This window comes from Diceros bicornis, chromosome 14 (assembly GCF_020826845.1).
Source record: "Diceros bicornis minor isolate mBicDic1 chromosome 14, mDicBic1.mat.cur, whole genome shotgun sequence".
NCBI lineage: Eukaryota > Metazoa > Chordata > Mammalia > Perissodactyla > Rhinocerotidae > Diceros > Diceros bicornis.
The window spans coordinates 31,036,081-31,049,514 of NC_080753.1; the positions used below are offsets into that span (position 1 = coordinate 31,036,081).

A 13,434-nucleotide genomic window follows, 5' to 3' on the forward strand; every position below is an offset into this window, starting at 1 on the left:
CCAAGATGGGCAACATGTGGAGATTGTCTGGGGTGGGCCTCTATTCCTGTGGGCTGGCCAGCACCCATGCCCCACTCTTCTATCCTAGGACTTCAATTTCCCCTTGAGGATTCCATGTCCACTTTGTTGCCTCCACGGAACATATATCAAGGTGCTCTGGCCAGAGGGTGGACCTGAGGCTGAGTTCTCTCCTGGAAAATTTTATCTCGATATGAGTGACACAAGAAAAAAAAAAATGACTGGGTCATCATCCTAAAACATATCACCTGAAAAGATTCCCCAGGAGTTCCTGCTCCCTGGACCCCCCGAGCTGACCCAGGTCTTGTCCTTCCAAAGACTGGTCCTTCAGCCCTTCCTTCCATTCCAGGAGCCACCCCATATCCTTCTGTAGAATCCTGTTTTGATAAGGTTAGCTAGAGCCAGCTTCCGTTGCTTGCAACCAAAGGATCCTGGCCAGTGGATACAGCCACCTACAGAATGTGGGCCAAAAGAACAGCAAGTGGATGGGATTCTAGTAGATCCAAGATTGGCAGCCCCCTCCCTGACCCCTTTCCCAATGTGTTCTCAGTCCTTACCATGGGGTTGGTACCACAGCAGGGCTCTTTAGAGAGGCTGACAGATCCCAGCTAGAATTCATCTTCTCAACCATAAAGTCACATTTTTCAGCCCCTTCTGGGTGCCATACCTAATAACTTTTGAGGAACATGCTTTGGAGAAGGCTATCACTCTTGGCCCTATAGTTGTGACTTCAAGGTGCGTTTACCATTTCCACATCAGTTCAGCCACCCACACCCACCACTATACTCTGGCACATGGAGTTCTCTGTGAAACCTCTGCTGACCTACAATAGATCTTTGCTCGGCTTCCTTTGTGTCACTACAGTAGCTTGTATTGCCCACTTTCATGGACTTTTCATACCACATCGTCATTATTTGCCTAGCTTAGGTAGTAGCTGTGAATTCTTTTGAGGGCTGAGTATAAGTCAGGGTTTAGCACAATGCTTTGCACTAAATGTTTGTAGAACAAACCCAACCACAACCAAACATTACATATAATAATGAAGCCAGGGAATACTATAGGTAAAGGTCATGTGAATCAACCCCTTTAAAGACAGAGAACCAGTTAAGAGGTACATACTGCCTTTCCCCTCCGACACACACACATACATACACACACACACACACACACACACACAAAGTAACAGCTGACTCTGAAAGATAAGGTAATTTACCAGAGGTTATTCAGTGGCAAGTCAGGGCCTAGAATCTGGCCCACTGAAGTCTAGGACAGTGTTCTCTGCACCAGTGTGAAACTATCCCATTCTCCCCCCAACATAACCCAGCTGCATACAGATCACATCCAAGTCTTTGCAATTCTGTTCTCATGTTGTCCCTCCCACATAAATTACTCATCAGTCCACTGTCAACTTGGATTTCAGGACAGTTTATTTTAAGAAATTAAGTAACCTGTGATAATCTCCCCATTCCAATATCTACCCTTCTACCTCTCAACCAAGGGGCTGTCCTGTGTAGGTGGGGATGGAAAGGGAGGCAGTGTGGTCCCACCGCACAGTTACTCTTCAGCCTTCAGCATGCCCTGTCTCAGCCCTGAGTCCCTCTGACCACGGCCACTTGTTCAGAGCAGTGGTGCTACCCTGAGAGCATTTTAGGTCAGTTGCCATCTCCTGAGTTCACTGGTCATATTCCAGTAACTGTGATCAATATATGAGTGATCAGTGGTGGTCAAAGGTAGACAAGAGGCACAAGCTGTTGAGGGAAAACCCTCTATTAAAGAGGATTCTAGGAATGTCATGTGGAATGCTCAATTTGTTAAAGTGCTCAACTACAACATAAAAAATAAAGGTGTTGGGAAGGTATCTACTGGTGAGAAAGCAAGTTATGATCTGAGGGGCTTCTAGAAAGATACAACAAAAAAAGTACATAAAGAGAACTCTGCTCACATTATTTCAGCAATGATGAGGGAGTGGAAAAACTTAGAGCTTAGTCTCTGAATTACTAGAACTCTGAACCAAACAAATCCCTAGATGGAGACTAGCTCCTTGACCATCTCATGGAGTTCGAATGAAACATTTATCACTATGTCTTTTTGTTCTAACTCTTCTCTCATCAAATAAAACTTCTAATCTGAAATCTGGTTTCCTGTAGGAAAAGGTCTATTATGGGCAAGCGATCAATTTACTTATGGCCTGTAAACCACTTTCTTGTAGGATTGTTAGCAAAAACCGGGGGTGAGACAAGAAATCTGAGTTTCCAAATCTGCTAGGTTGAGGCCCACACCCAAGAGCAAGAGGTCCATAATGCATCTATCCTCTTGGCATGATTACAAGATCCAGGATTGGGGTGCCATGGTAGCGAGGGTAAGGATCCGTCAGCAGCAGTGGCTCTCGTGTACTGGAAGTTAGTTTTGGCCTCCACAGTCACTTGTAAGTCCAGTGAGCAGTGGCCCAGCCCTGGCCCTTGCAGAGGTCCCGGTGGCGAAGGAAACAGGCATGAACTCGGAACCGACGGCCACAGTGGGGACACGCGTGCAGGGCTCCGGCATGGGTCTTCATGTGCTCTGTCAGATGGTGCTTCAGCTTGAAGCGCTTGTTGCAGATGCCACAGCCAAAGGGCCGAAGGCTGAAGGTCAGCATGATGTGCCGGTCACGCTTTGGCTTCACTGCAAACCGCTTCCCACACAAGCAACCAAAGCGTTTTCCATCTGCAGGGGGTGCCCCTCCTAGCTTCACAGGCCCGTGCACGGCCTGCCCCGCTCCCCCAGGTCCCCCACCTCCTGACAGGATTTCATTCCCGTGAAGATCCACTGGTTTCCAAGATGAACTCCCTCCTCCAGATGTTGCCCCTGCTCCTGAGGGCAGCAAGAACCCTAGCCCCCCATTCCCTTCTGCGTCCCCTCCAGCAAATACTGTGGTCTCCTCCTTTGCTCCTCCAGACTGAGTTCCACCTCCTGGTATCTCCTCCTTAGGCTCAAAGGGTTCCTGCTTAATGTAAAAGATTTTGGGGGGCAGTGCAGTATGAGGGGCAGGAGGCTCAAGGGGTGCACTCTCACCATCTGGAAGTCTGCGGGGAGCAGTGGAAAGGGGCAGTGGGTGGGATCCATGAGGGCGGGGAAAACCCCCTGACACTCTCTGAGGTTGAGGAGTCTGAGAGGGGGCTGCTGAGCCCTGGTCCTCCTCCTCCTCCTCCTCTTCTTCTTCTTCCTCCTCCTCCTCTTCCTCAACTTGAATCTGTAACACATCTCCCAGTTCACTCTCATCCCCTCCAACAGGACTCTCGGTAGAAGCGGAAGACGGCACTGGGGTCTGGAAAGGGGAAGAGCGAATGCACCAGGCTCCTGCAGAGGATGTGGTGGCAAGAGGCGCGTGGCAAGCGGTCGACCCACGGGTTGAAATCCCACCTGAGGTTTCGAGTTCTCTAAGAATCTCTGAGCACTGATCTACGACTTGCCACATCTGGAGGCCACTGGCCACAAGGAGGTGGGCAGGGAGAGCGTCCAGCGGCAGGCGCAGGCGCCCTGAATAAATGAGCTGGAGCAGCCCCTCGAAAGCATCAGCCTCAATGACGCTGGGCAGAGTGAGGCGCGGCGCGTCCCCCAGAAGAAGTTTGTCATGGAAGTAAGGAGAGGCAGCGGCCAGCACTGCTTTGTGAGCCCTAAGTTCCCGGCCCTGCACTAGGAGCGACACATCACAGAACTTTCCCTCCAGCCTGTGGCGGTTCAGGGCTTCCAGCAGCAACGAGCTGTGCTGAGGGAACTCGATCTGGATCGTCCGTGGGGCTGGGTTGCAGCTCGGGGAGGGGGGTACGGGAGGCAAAGGCGTCGAGGCATCCATGGCCTCCTGGGAAAGAGAGACCCCAGAGGATCGAGAGCAGGAGATGAGGGGCTGGGGCCGGCCCCACGTGGGATGAAGGCTGTGGAGGAAAGAGATGGGGGTCACAGAAGCTCTGGCTAACGGGAACCGTGTCTCCTCACACTACCCCCGCCTCCCCTACCCCCGACAGCTGGAAACTTGTCAGTCAGCGGCGGTTTCTGCCGATCAGTCCCGCGCACGCCTCCACCGAGAAAACAAAAACCACCACCCGCGACAAGACACCAACCGGGGTTTTCACTTCCAGGACGGCGGAGGAGGATGAGGCGGTGCTTCAGCCACGAGCCTGACCTCGCCGGCCCTGCCCGCCGCCCCGTTCAACCTCACGGCGCCTAAAGAGCCCGGCTCCCGGGAAGCCGCGCCCACCGGGAGAGCGCGAGCGCCGGCCAGCCGGCCCTCCCCGCTGCCACTCCCCCGCGGGTAGGCACGCGGCGAGACCGTGGCGCCTCGGCAGCCACGGCGCCGTCCCGGGCCGGAAGCCGCCGCCTCCTCGCCGGACGCCGTCGCCGGGCGCGGCGGGCGGAGCTGGGGCCGCAGCCAATGGAGGGGAGCGGAGGCCTACAAGTCTCATGTTGATTGGTTGCGCCGGCGAGAAGGCGGTGCTGGCTGGAGGCCGCCGGCCCCCGCGGCGGGGGGTCGGGTGGTCGCCCCGGCGGGAGGGGCGAAGTGCGACCCCGGAGAGCACAGGCAGGGCGGACGGGGTGGCCGGGAGTCATTCCGGCGATTAAACGTAGCGCCCGCCCCCCGGTCGGTGCTGAGAGGGCGAGATTAAATGGGCACCTACTGTGTGGGCTAGGCGTTGTCCACATCACCCTGTGCCCACCCCCCGCCCCGCGAGGTAGGTGCTGCCATCCTGTTTCCTCGGGCGAAACCGAGGCTGGCAAGCGGTGGGCCTCCTACGATTGGAACCCAGATTTGCTAAGGAACCAAGTTCTTTCCTCCATTCCGCACGGGAGCATTTTAACCAGCAATTAAACAAACCTTATTTCTAGGTAATTTTTTTTTTAAAATGATACATGTAGACATATACATCGATTCTTTTATCAGATGCCGCTGCTTGTTCCTAGACCCTTTTACTCCTTGGGGTTAAGTGGAGCAGTGGTGAAGGCAGAGCTGGAGCGGGCGCGTTTGGCCAGTGCAAAAGCCCTGTTCTAAAACAGAATGAATCTCCTGGCTGGGTGGGAGAGTGATTCTAGGGGAGATTAGATTCTAGGGGGAGACTATAGCATCACACAGGGATATACAGTTTCTCCCAGGCTATCAGCTTCCTCTCAAAAAGCAGATCCTATCACCCTGCTGGTCCATCTGGAGGTCCCAGCCTAGGAATGTCAGCACAGCGATAAAAGAACAATCTCCGTTTATTAAACATGATTTTTCTGTTTCACCACACACTCCAGAAAAAAAGGAAATGGGGCTGGGAGTGGAGAAAAAGGGGCAATGGTGCGGGACAAGAGAAGGGTGGGAGTGGGGTGGGGTGGGGAGGGAGAACGAGAAAACAAAATAAAACAGGTAGGAAGAGCATCTCCCTACCCTTAGGGGGGGTGGGTGAAGAGGGAAGCGTGGAGGGGAGGGGGCCAGGAAGCTCTGTACAGAGGGGTTGCCCCCAGCCCACACACACACACCCCGGATATGTACAGTACAAACCCCAGATAATTACAACAGCCAAAGAAGAGAGGAGGAAAAGGGGTCCAGGGGTAGGGTCTGAGGTTGGGAAAGCAAGGACAGGGCACAGGGATAAAATATCACATATTTACAACTTTTATATAAGTATAAATTTGGCCCCGGCTGGGTGTATGTGTGTAGGGGGATGGGACTGAAGGGGAACTGTCCATACAAAAGAAAGAAGGGTGGAGTCTGGGAAGAGTCTCAATACCAAACGCAAGAAGGGATGAGGGGGCAAGGCTGGGTAGGGGACAGCAGTCAGGGAAGAGGGGGTGCCAAGGAGGGGCTTTTCCCCTCCCATGACGTACCCACCCCAAACCCCATCCATCCTACCTCCCCTATCCCGCCAGAGAGCTATATACAGAGAAACACCGAAAAATTGTGGAGCTGGCGGGAGGGAGGGAGGTGGAGGGAGATTGAGGAGGGGGGAGGATGAGAGGGAAGCCCAGCCCTGTCCTACCTCCCCCCGGGGGACAGAGTCATGGAAGGGGGCCCCCAACACCCCTTCTCCAACACAGGTCCCCCCACCCTGGGGGAGAGAGACATGGCTTTTCCTAGAGTAAGTTCCCCTCTCCCCCTGGGAGTAGAGACCAAGAAGAGAGAGGGGAGGGGCAGGGGGGACTGTGTGTGTCAGGGGAGGGCAGATCAACTAGTCTGTCCTCCCCAACATACACACCCTCCTAAACCCTAACCCTTCACCCTAACCTCAATTCCACCCCACCCAACACACTGGGGGAGGGGGGGGCATAAGCCCCCTCACCCCGCTCTGGGACCAGCCAAGAGCAGATCAGGTGTGGGAGGAACGGGAGATAACTCCCATTCCCCCCTTGCCGCCCCCTCCCTGCCCCGGTGGCCCCTCCACCCCATCTGGGTTCTGGGTGGGAAGGGAGTAAATTTAAGAGTGGTAGAGGAGAAGGAGTTTGTGCGTGCTGAGCCCCCCCAGACGCTCCTGAGAAATCAAGGGGTAATAGGGCCCCCTCACCTGGGGTCCCCTCCCCATAACAACGGGGACAGGGGGAGGCCAAAATGGGGCGGTGGAGGGGAGTTAGATTGTCAGCTCTGGTTACTGCTAAAAAAATCACCCTGAAGTTGAAAGTTTGGAGGTGCCACACCCCCAGGGTGGGGGCGAGGGTCTGTCCCCCAGTGCTCAGGGGAACGATGAGGCAGAGGATGGGGATAGCACCCCGGAGTGAAGGGGTCTGTGTGGGGTAGGTGGTGTCCTGGGGCAAGGGTCCTTAGGGGTCACGGGGCAGCACCCCAACAGGAAGAAAAGGGGGCAGCTAAGGGTCCCCGTTCTCCCTCCTGGAAATGGTGCAGTGGGGGTGGGGGATTGGTGCCCCCCAAGGAGGCATTCAGGGAGGCAATCCCGCTGTCCCTCGGCGACGTCCATTCCTGGTGGTTGGTGCTGTTCCAGGGTGGGGTGCATGGGGAGGGAGAACAAGGTCTGTGATGCTGGGTGGGCTAGTGGTCTGCGGTGTTTCGGAACTCGCCGTTCTCGGTGATCTGCAGCCGGGGTGGGGGGGGCGGGGCTGGGGGGGCCAGGCCGTTCCAAGGTGGGGCCAGCGTCACACGCGGGTTTGTTGGACCCAAGGGGGGAAGCTGCCTCTCCTGCAAGACACCAAAGAGGAGAGCGCGGACTTATTGAGACGCTTCGCGGGGGCCTGGGTGCCAGCCCCCTAGCAGTGGTCTCCCCCATAGCCAGCCCACTCCATAAATTGTGTCCACCCCCTCCCCCCAGATCCACCCCCTCCCCCACCTTCCTATTTTCTTTCTCACCTGCCGTAGAAAGATCCTCATCTTCTGGGATCAGAGAGAAGAGAATCTCACCCCAGACTCCTAACAGGGGCCTTCAACCCAGGGAGTCACTCACACCAGGAAACCAGTTCAAAAGAATCAAGTTCCCACCTCACCCCCAACCTAACCCTTGTTATCTTCCTGCGCCCAGCCCACCCTCCTCCTCTTGGAACCCCCTCCCAGCCCACCCCCAATCCGAGGTAGGAGCTTTGTGTTGAGGGAACAAGGGGAGGCAGTACAGCAAAACCTCATTAATCCAAACCCCCATGGATTTGGAATTTTTTCATAATTTGAACAAAAACTGGGCTTGAGTTTTCCTTTATCTGTGAAGAAAGGGTGTGCTAAGCAAATTAATAGTGGAAATGTGCCTGTGGGAGAGAATATTTAACCTATACCAGAAAACAGACTTTTCAGGCCTGTGTATTCATTAACGCATGCTCCCTGAGGGCCTCAAGTGGAAAAGCCTTGTTCATTGAGTTCTACTTACTGTATATATTTTGAAGACATGCATTTCATTAAATAGACACAGTCATTCAGTTTTGTCACTTATTCAGAGTGGCCATCTTCTCAAACATAACATTCCAAATTAGAGAGGTTTAACTGTACTGGGTGGGGGAAAGGAAGGGGATTCAGGGAAGTGATGTGGGAAGGTAAAAATACTGTGGGAGGGCTGCCTCTCGCTCATGCTAACAGCAGAGGCAGAAACGACTAGGAGCTTCTGCAGAGACACAGCATGCCCCAATCTCTGCATCCCCAGGAAGCAGAAACACTTCATTCCTTTCCACCCCCGCGTTCCTTTCAGTCCCTCTCCGTGGGCTCCCACTTAGAGAGTGAGGGGTACCAAACCTTACTCCCACCCTGGTCCTATTCTATCACCCCCTGCCGCTCCTGGACCAACTCCTGGCTCCTGCCCTCAGCTCTGGCTTCTGTTCCTCTGTTGGGAGAGAAGAAAGCCATCTGTACTACACTTCTGGTCCCTCACTTGACTTTTTAAAATAGAGGCACAAAATTAATTTTTAAATTAATGGCTGAGTTGCAGAGGGACCAGTACCTAAAAGTGGTTTAGAAAAGTATCCAAATTTATTTCCTGGGCCACAGGGCATTTAGGCCTGGCAACCCAGTTATGTCTGACCATATCTCTAAAGGAAACAAACACATTCCAAGTAGAGGCTCCTAAATCAGCTCTCCCTTCCAAATCAAAGAGCTCACCTCTCAGAAGGTCACCAAAACCCCAGCCTTAAGCAAAGCTGCCCTCTTAGCTTGCTGAGCATATCACACACTTTACACAAGTCGGCAAGAGAGGAAATTACGTATGGCAGGGGATCCTGAGTATGGCAGAAGAGCAGGGGAAGGAAACCTCAGATTCCCTTCCCTCTGCATGTCTGCTGGCAACGGCACACAGGCATGCCCCCTACACCCCCATGGACCCAAATTTAGAAAGCAGATAAATTAGGGTGCCATTATTCATTTTACAAAAGAATTCACTGCAGGAGTCCTGTAAATGGTGAGGTCCCCTAGTGCCTTTTAGCATCTGTTTACAGATCACTAACTACTTTGACAGAGAGGCTGGGCAGGCAGAGTTAAAATTACAGTGTGAGAAGCCACTGCCCACTGCAGATCAACCCCACAGAAAATAAAGCAACTCAGAAATGATGTCAGTGGCTGACAGGTTCCCATTTACTGGCTTTTTAGGTAGGATTATGTGTCCAGCAAGGCCACTGGGGGGCGGGAGAGGGGCAGTGAGTGGCATTAGCAACCCCAGGATGTGAGCTCTGACAAGAAGAATAGAGAGATTATTTAACATGCGGTTCCTGGCATCTCTGCCTGGGAAGCAACATGGCTACTGAGCCCATGATGTTATTTAGGAAGACGTCTTACCCCACTTCCAACTCCCACGCCACATGGACCAGTCCATGTCCTAACATCTGTCAAGGCTCCTATCTTGTTCCTTCTCCTTGCTTTACTCACCCTGCCTACTGTCCTGACACCTGAACAGCATTCTTTCCAGGGCCCTCCAAAGTCTCCGTGAGTTGACTGCCCACTCCCAATTCTCACCCAATGGGGCCGACTAGGAGCCCAATGCCTTCTACCTCACAGGTGTAAGGGAGGAGGAAGAGAAACAGGTGGAGGTGGGAGGAGCAGGGGCAGAGAACCAAGGTTAGGGAAGGAAGAAGAAACTCCAACCTACCTGCTGCAGTCAGCACAGCCCCTCTAGCCGGGGTCCCCCAACCCACCATTCACCACCACCCCTTTAACAAACTCCACCCCCAACATCCCAACCCCCAAGCACGCTCTGGTGAAATGGGGGGTGACAGACATACACTGGAGAGGGAGAGGAGAGGACTGAGTCAGGAGGAGGCTGGGGCGGGGGTGTAGGCAGGGAGTGTGATCTGGGGATGCGCCCGGCCTGTCTAGGGGGAAGTGCCTGGTACTGGTAAGGTATCACTAACAGTTCAGGGAGGCAGCAGGAAGTGCTCTCTTGGGGCAGTGCCTTGGGAGGTGGGTCTGTGCAGGAGGTGTCAGGAGGGTGGGGTCTGTGGAGGTTCTCAGGTGTGGAAGGCAGCAGTGAGGGGGGAGAGGCTCTGGAGAGTCGGAGGGGAGTGGGCTTCAAGACCAACCTGCAGTGGTCCGGAGTCACCTCCCCCTGTGTCCTCCGCCCGTGGTCAAAGCGGAACCAGGAGAGTTACCTGATGAGGAGCTGCAGGGGGAGAGAGTGGGGTCATGGGGTCAGGAGCCTTAGTGGCGGTGGTGGGGAAGCCTGGCGGTCAGAGCAGAGGAAGGAGGAGCATGGATGGCAAAGTGAGCAGAATTTGGGAAGAGCAAGGGGTAAGGGTGCAGGAGGGAGCTCCTAAAAGCTGGCTGATGAGAAGAGAAGGAGGGCAGCAGGGAGCTGGAAAGCCAGTCAGGTGTGAGGACCAGAGGGAGAGATAGGCCAAAGGAGGCTGGACTTAAACACGGAGGGAAAGGAGAGGCTTACAGGGTGGGAGGCCCTCAAGATCTGAAGAGTCAGGAAAAGGAAGCTACACGGGAGCTGCCAAGGAGTCAGGAAAATTGGGGAGCCAAGAGAACAGAGGTGATGGGGACCCCAACTCCCCAGGGCACCATCCAAAGCCGGGGGAAACTAGAACTCATACTGCCCTGTACTCTGTTCTAGCAAACTGCAGCCTCTAGCCCTCTTGGCCCAAGAAGAGCTCAGAGGAAGCTGCGCTCCCTGACTTGAACAGGAGTGGGCACAGAAGGGGCAGGGGGTTCGGGACCTGGGTGGGGTCTGGGAGCAGAGAGGCCGAGGTTCTGGTAGAAATCCTGAGACGCACACAGGAGTGGGAAGGACAGGGTGGGAAGGCACAGGGGGTGGGCTGACGCTGCCAGGAGTGACAAAGGCACAGACGATGGGATGAAGATGGGGTCACTGAGGGGCTGCCGGGAGCAGCCAGTGGACAAATGGAAGACTGTGGGAGAGACAGATGGCGATGGGGCTGGGGTGGCTGGTGCAGTGAGTGCACGAAGGACAGTGGGATGGATGGGGATGGGACACGGAGAAGATAAATGACATTGTAATTTCCACCTGAGCGTCGAGCAGCCTCTTCTTGGGTTCGGGCAGCGGCTCAGCCATGGCGGGGTGGTCCCGGCGCAGCTCCTCCTCCACCAGCATCAGCCTGAAGGGACGGGCTTCAGTGGGGTTAGTGGCGGGCACGGGCTCGGAGCCTGCCCATGTAACTTCTGATACCAGGGAACCCCTGCAGCTCCCTGGAAAAGCCTCAGGTATCCTTCTCTCCTCTCCCTCAATCCCTCCCCAAGCCAAAAGACTCCCTGTTATTCACCTTCCTCTCAGGGTCCCTCACATCTCCCTGCTAAGGGCAGCTTTATGGGGCTCTAAGAGCTCTATCACCCAGACACCCCTGGCCCTCCATTCTTCCATTCAGGACAGTGCCCTCCCATTGAACCTCTGTGGCTGAAGACCTGGCTTCCATGTCCCCCATTCCACTGAACCTAGGCCATCTCCAGTGCAGCCCCTGAGAGGCACCCTTTGCCCAAGAGGGATCTCTACAATCACTATTATTCTCAGATGTCCCTGCCTTTGACAGAGATTCTTAAGGTGATTTCTCATAAAGGGTATCAATGAGAGCAGTGGTTTTCAAAAAAAGGTTTCAAGTCAAGCCTTTTTCTTCTAATTAAAACTTACTCAAAAATAATTTTAGAATGGATCAAAATGATGCTGGCTCTAGTTGGAGTGGGGCCTGGGGTCCTGCCAAGTTCTCAAGATAACTGACCCCTTGCTGAGACACTTCCTTTGGAGCCCAGAGCTTGGCAGAGCAATTGAAAATGTGCACAGGCTTTATGAAGTAAGGGTTACTTATTTTCTGACGGAACACTTTTCCAAGGCTGGAGAGGGAGGGCCCGCCCAGGATGGGGATGGTCAGGGGCTACTCTGGCTAGGGATCCCTGCTTAGGTTTGGGGTGAACATCACAAGTTGGGTTGAGAATAACCAATGGGTAGTCCCAGCCTAGGCTGGGTCCAGACACATAGTGATGGTTGGACAGTAACGCACATTTTCCAAGGGCTTTAGAAGTGACTATCAGGAGAGAGGTCAGCATTGGTAAACAGACATTTAATGCACTAAGCAAGAGGTTTCTCCCCTTCTAGTGATGGGTGAGTGGGTGGCATCCCTGGGAGGAGGATGGTGGGCTTTCCTCATGGTGTCCTGAGTTGGGGGGCTGGAGGGGGAGCTCACTGGCTCTCTTCAGCCTCAGACTCTCCCTCGCTACCCCTCCCTGGGCCGCTCCTCACCTGCCAATGATGCTCTTGATCTGCGAGTCCTTCTCCACCTGCTGCTGCCTTAGCCTCTTCTCGCTCTGCTCTAGTCGGGCCTGATACTGCATCAGGATTTTGCTGGTCTGTTCTTCCTGGGACAGCAGCCTCCGCTCATACTCTTCCAGCTTCCGGTTGGACATGTGCAGCCGCTCCTTCAGTGAGTGGATCTCCTCCTCGTACTCCTTCACCTGCCCGCCGGGCACACGACCCCGCACTGTGAGGGGCACCTTGCCATGATCCCACCACCCAGCCTCCATCCCTGCCTGCCAGGCACAGCCACTGCCTTATGAGGGAGATCCCAACCGCCTTCTCCAGCCCTTCCCCCACCTGTGGATCATACACATGCTCACTTTTGAGAAGGCCCTTCCATAGAGCTGAGGTTCCCTCAAAATGGAGCAAGGTCATAGACTCCCCCACCTTGAGAGGTATATACATGTCCTCACATGTGCATCTGGACAGATGAGGACCCACACAGGAACCTAGGCAGACTCACAGACACATCTCAAGTGACTGTACCCCAAAATTACACCTAAGGTGATTCCTCAGCCCCAGCCCAGGCTCCAGAGCACATGGGGGAAACCAGGAAAAAAAGACATTGTCTAGGGAGGGGAAAGGCTCTGTCCTGGGGACAGGGCGTCTGGGCTTCAAGTGAGTCCAGGCTGAGAATCTAGCAATGCCTCTCTGTGGATAATGACCCTGGAATTCTGGGGCTGAGAGGGCTCAGAAGAGTCATTTCATCTGCCCTATAGAGTCATTTATCTGCCCAGGGCTCTGAAGTCGAGAGCTGTGCTATCCAATTCAACACAGTAGCCACTAACCACATATGGCTACTTAAAATTTAAATAAAACTAAAAATTCAGTTCCTCAATTGCACCAGCCACATGTGGCCAATGGCTACCGTATTGGACAGTGCAGATTATAGAATATTTCCATCACTGCAGAAAGTTCTACTGGACAGTACTAGTCTAGAGCCTCCCTCGACAAAGATTCCTCATCTGAACCACAGAACAGAGAAAATGATTTGAGAGACGACTTTCTCATTCTCCGAAGAGGGTACATACACAACGAACCCCATTCTGGATACAAAGGACAGACATTAATTGATTGCCTACGATGGCTACCTTGGGGCATCAGGGCTTAATTCTCTCATGGAATTTGCTGGACCAAGTCCATCTAAATCAATCCCAACATTTTCCTATGCTTAAAGACCACATCCCCCAAGACACTTCTCTGCTCCCCCAAGCTGGAGCCATACATTCTTTACATACAACCTAATCCT

At 53.9% G+C, this 13,434-nt stretch overlaps 2 protein-coding genes across 4 annotated transcripts in view; both read right to left on the reverse strand.

The window, feature by feature from the left end:
- Window positions 1-1,422: 1,422 nt before the first annotated feature.
- Window positions 1,423-4,321, reverse strand: ZBTB9 (zinc finger and BTB domain containing 9). The gene is made up of 2 exons (XM_058554596.1): window positions 4,116-4,321; window positions 1,423-3,929 (listed from the first exon to the last, which is right to left on the reverse strand). The coding sequence occupies exon 2, from the start codon at window positions 3,848-3,850 to the stop codon at window positions 2,438-2,440; it is 1,413 nt and encodes a 470-aa protein (XP_058410579.1). The 5' UTR covers window positions 3,851-3,929; window positions 4,116-4,321; the 3' UTR covers window positions 1,423-2,437.
- A 905-nt stretch (window positions 4,322-5,226) lies between these two features.
- Window positions 5,227-13,434, reverse strand: part of SYNGAP1 (synaptic Ras GTPase activating protein 1) — a 33,511-nt gene continuing 25,303 nt past the window's right edge. Inside the window, exons 17-20 of one of the 3 annotated variants that reach the window (XR_009222020.1) lie at window positions 12,132-12,343; window positions 10,908-10,998; window positions 9,961-10,040; window positions 7,088-7,156 (exon numbers count right to left, since the gene is read on the reverse strand). Coding sequence is in view for 2 of the 3 variants with exons in the window: in XM_058554597.1 (XP_058410580.1) it covers window positions 7,010-7,156; window positions 10,908-10,998; window positions 12,132-12,343 (450 nt within the window). In the remaining variant the exon portion in view is untranslated. Of the gene's footprint in view, window positions 7,157-9,960; window positions 10,041-10,907; window positions 10,999-12,131; window positions 12,344-13,434 lie in introns of all 3 variants that reach the window. The other 2 variants (XM_058554599.1, XM_058554597.1) reach the window with 2 other exon arrangements.

Bases quoted from the DNA above. Each gene is read 5' to 3' on its own strand.
- ZBTB9 (XM_058554596.1), bottom strand. From the start codon at position 3,850: ATGGATGCCTCGACGCCTTTGCCTCCCGTACCCCCCTCCCCGAGCTGC.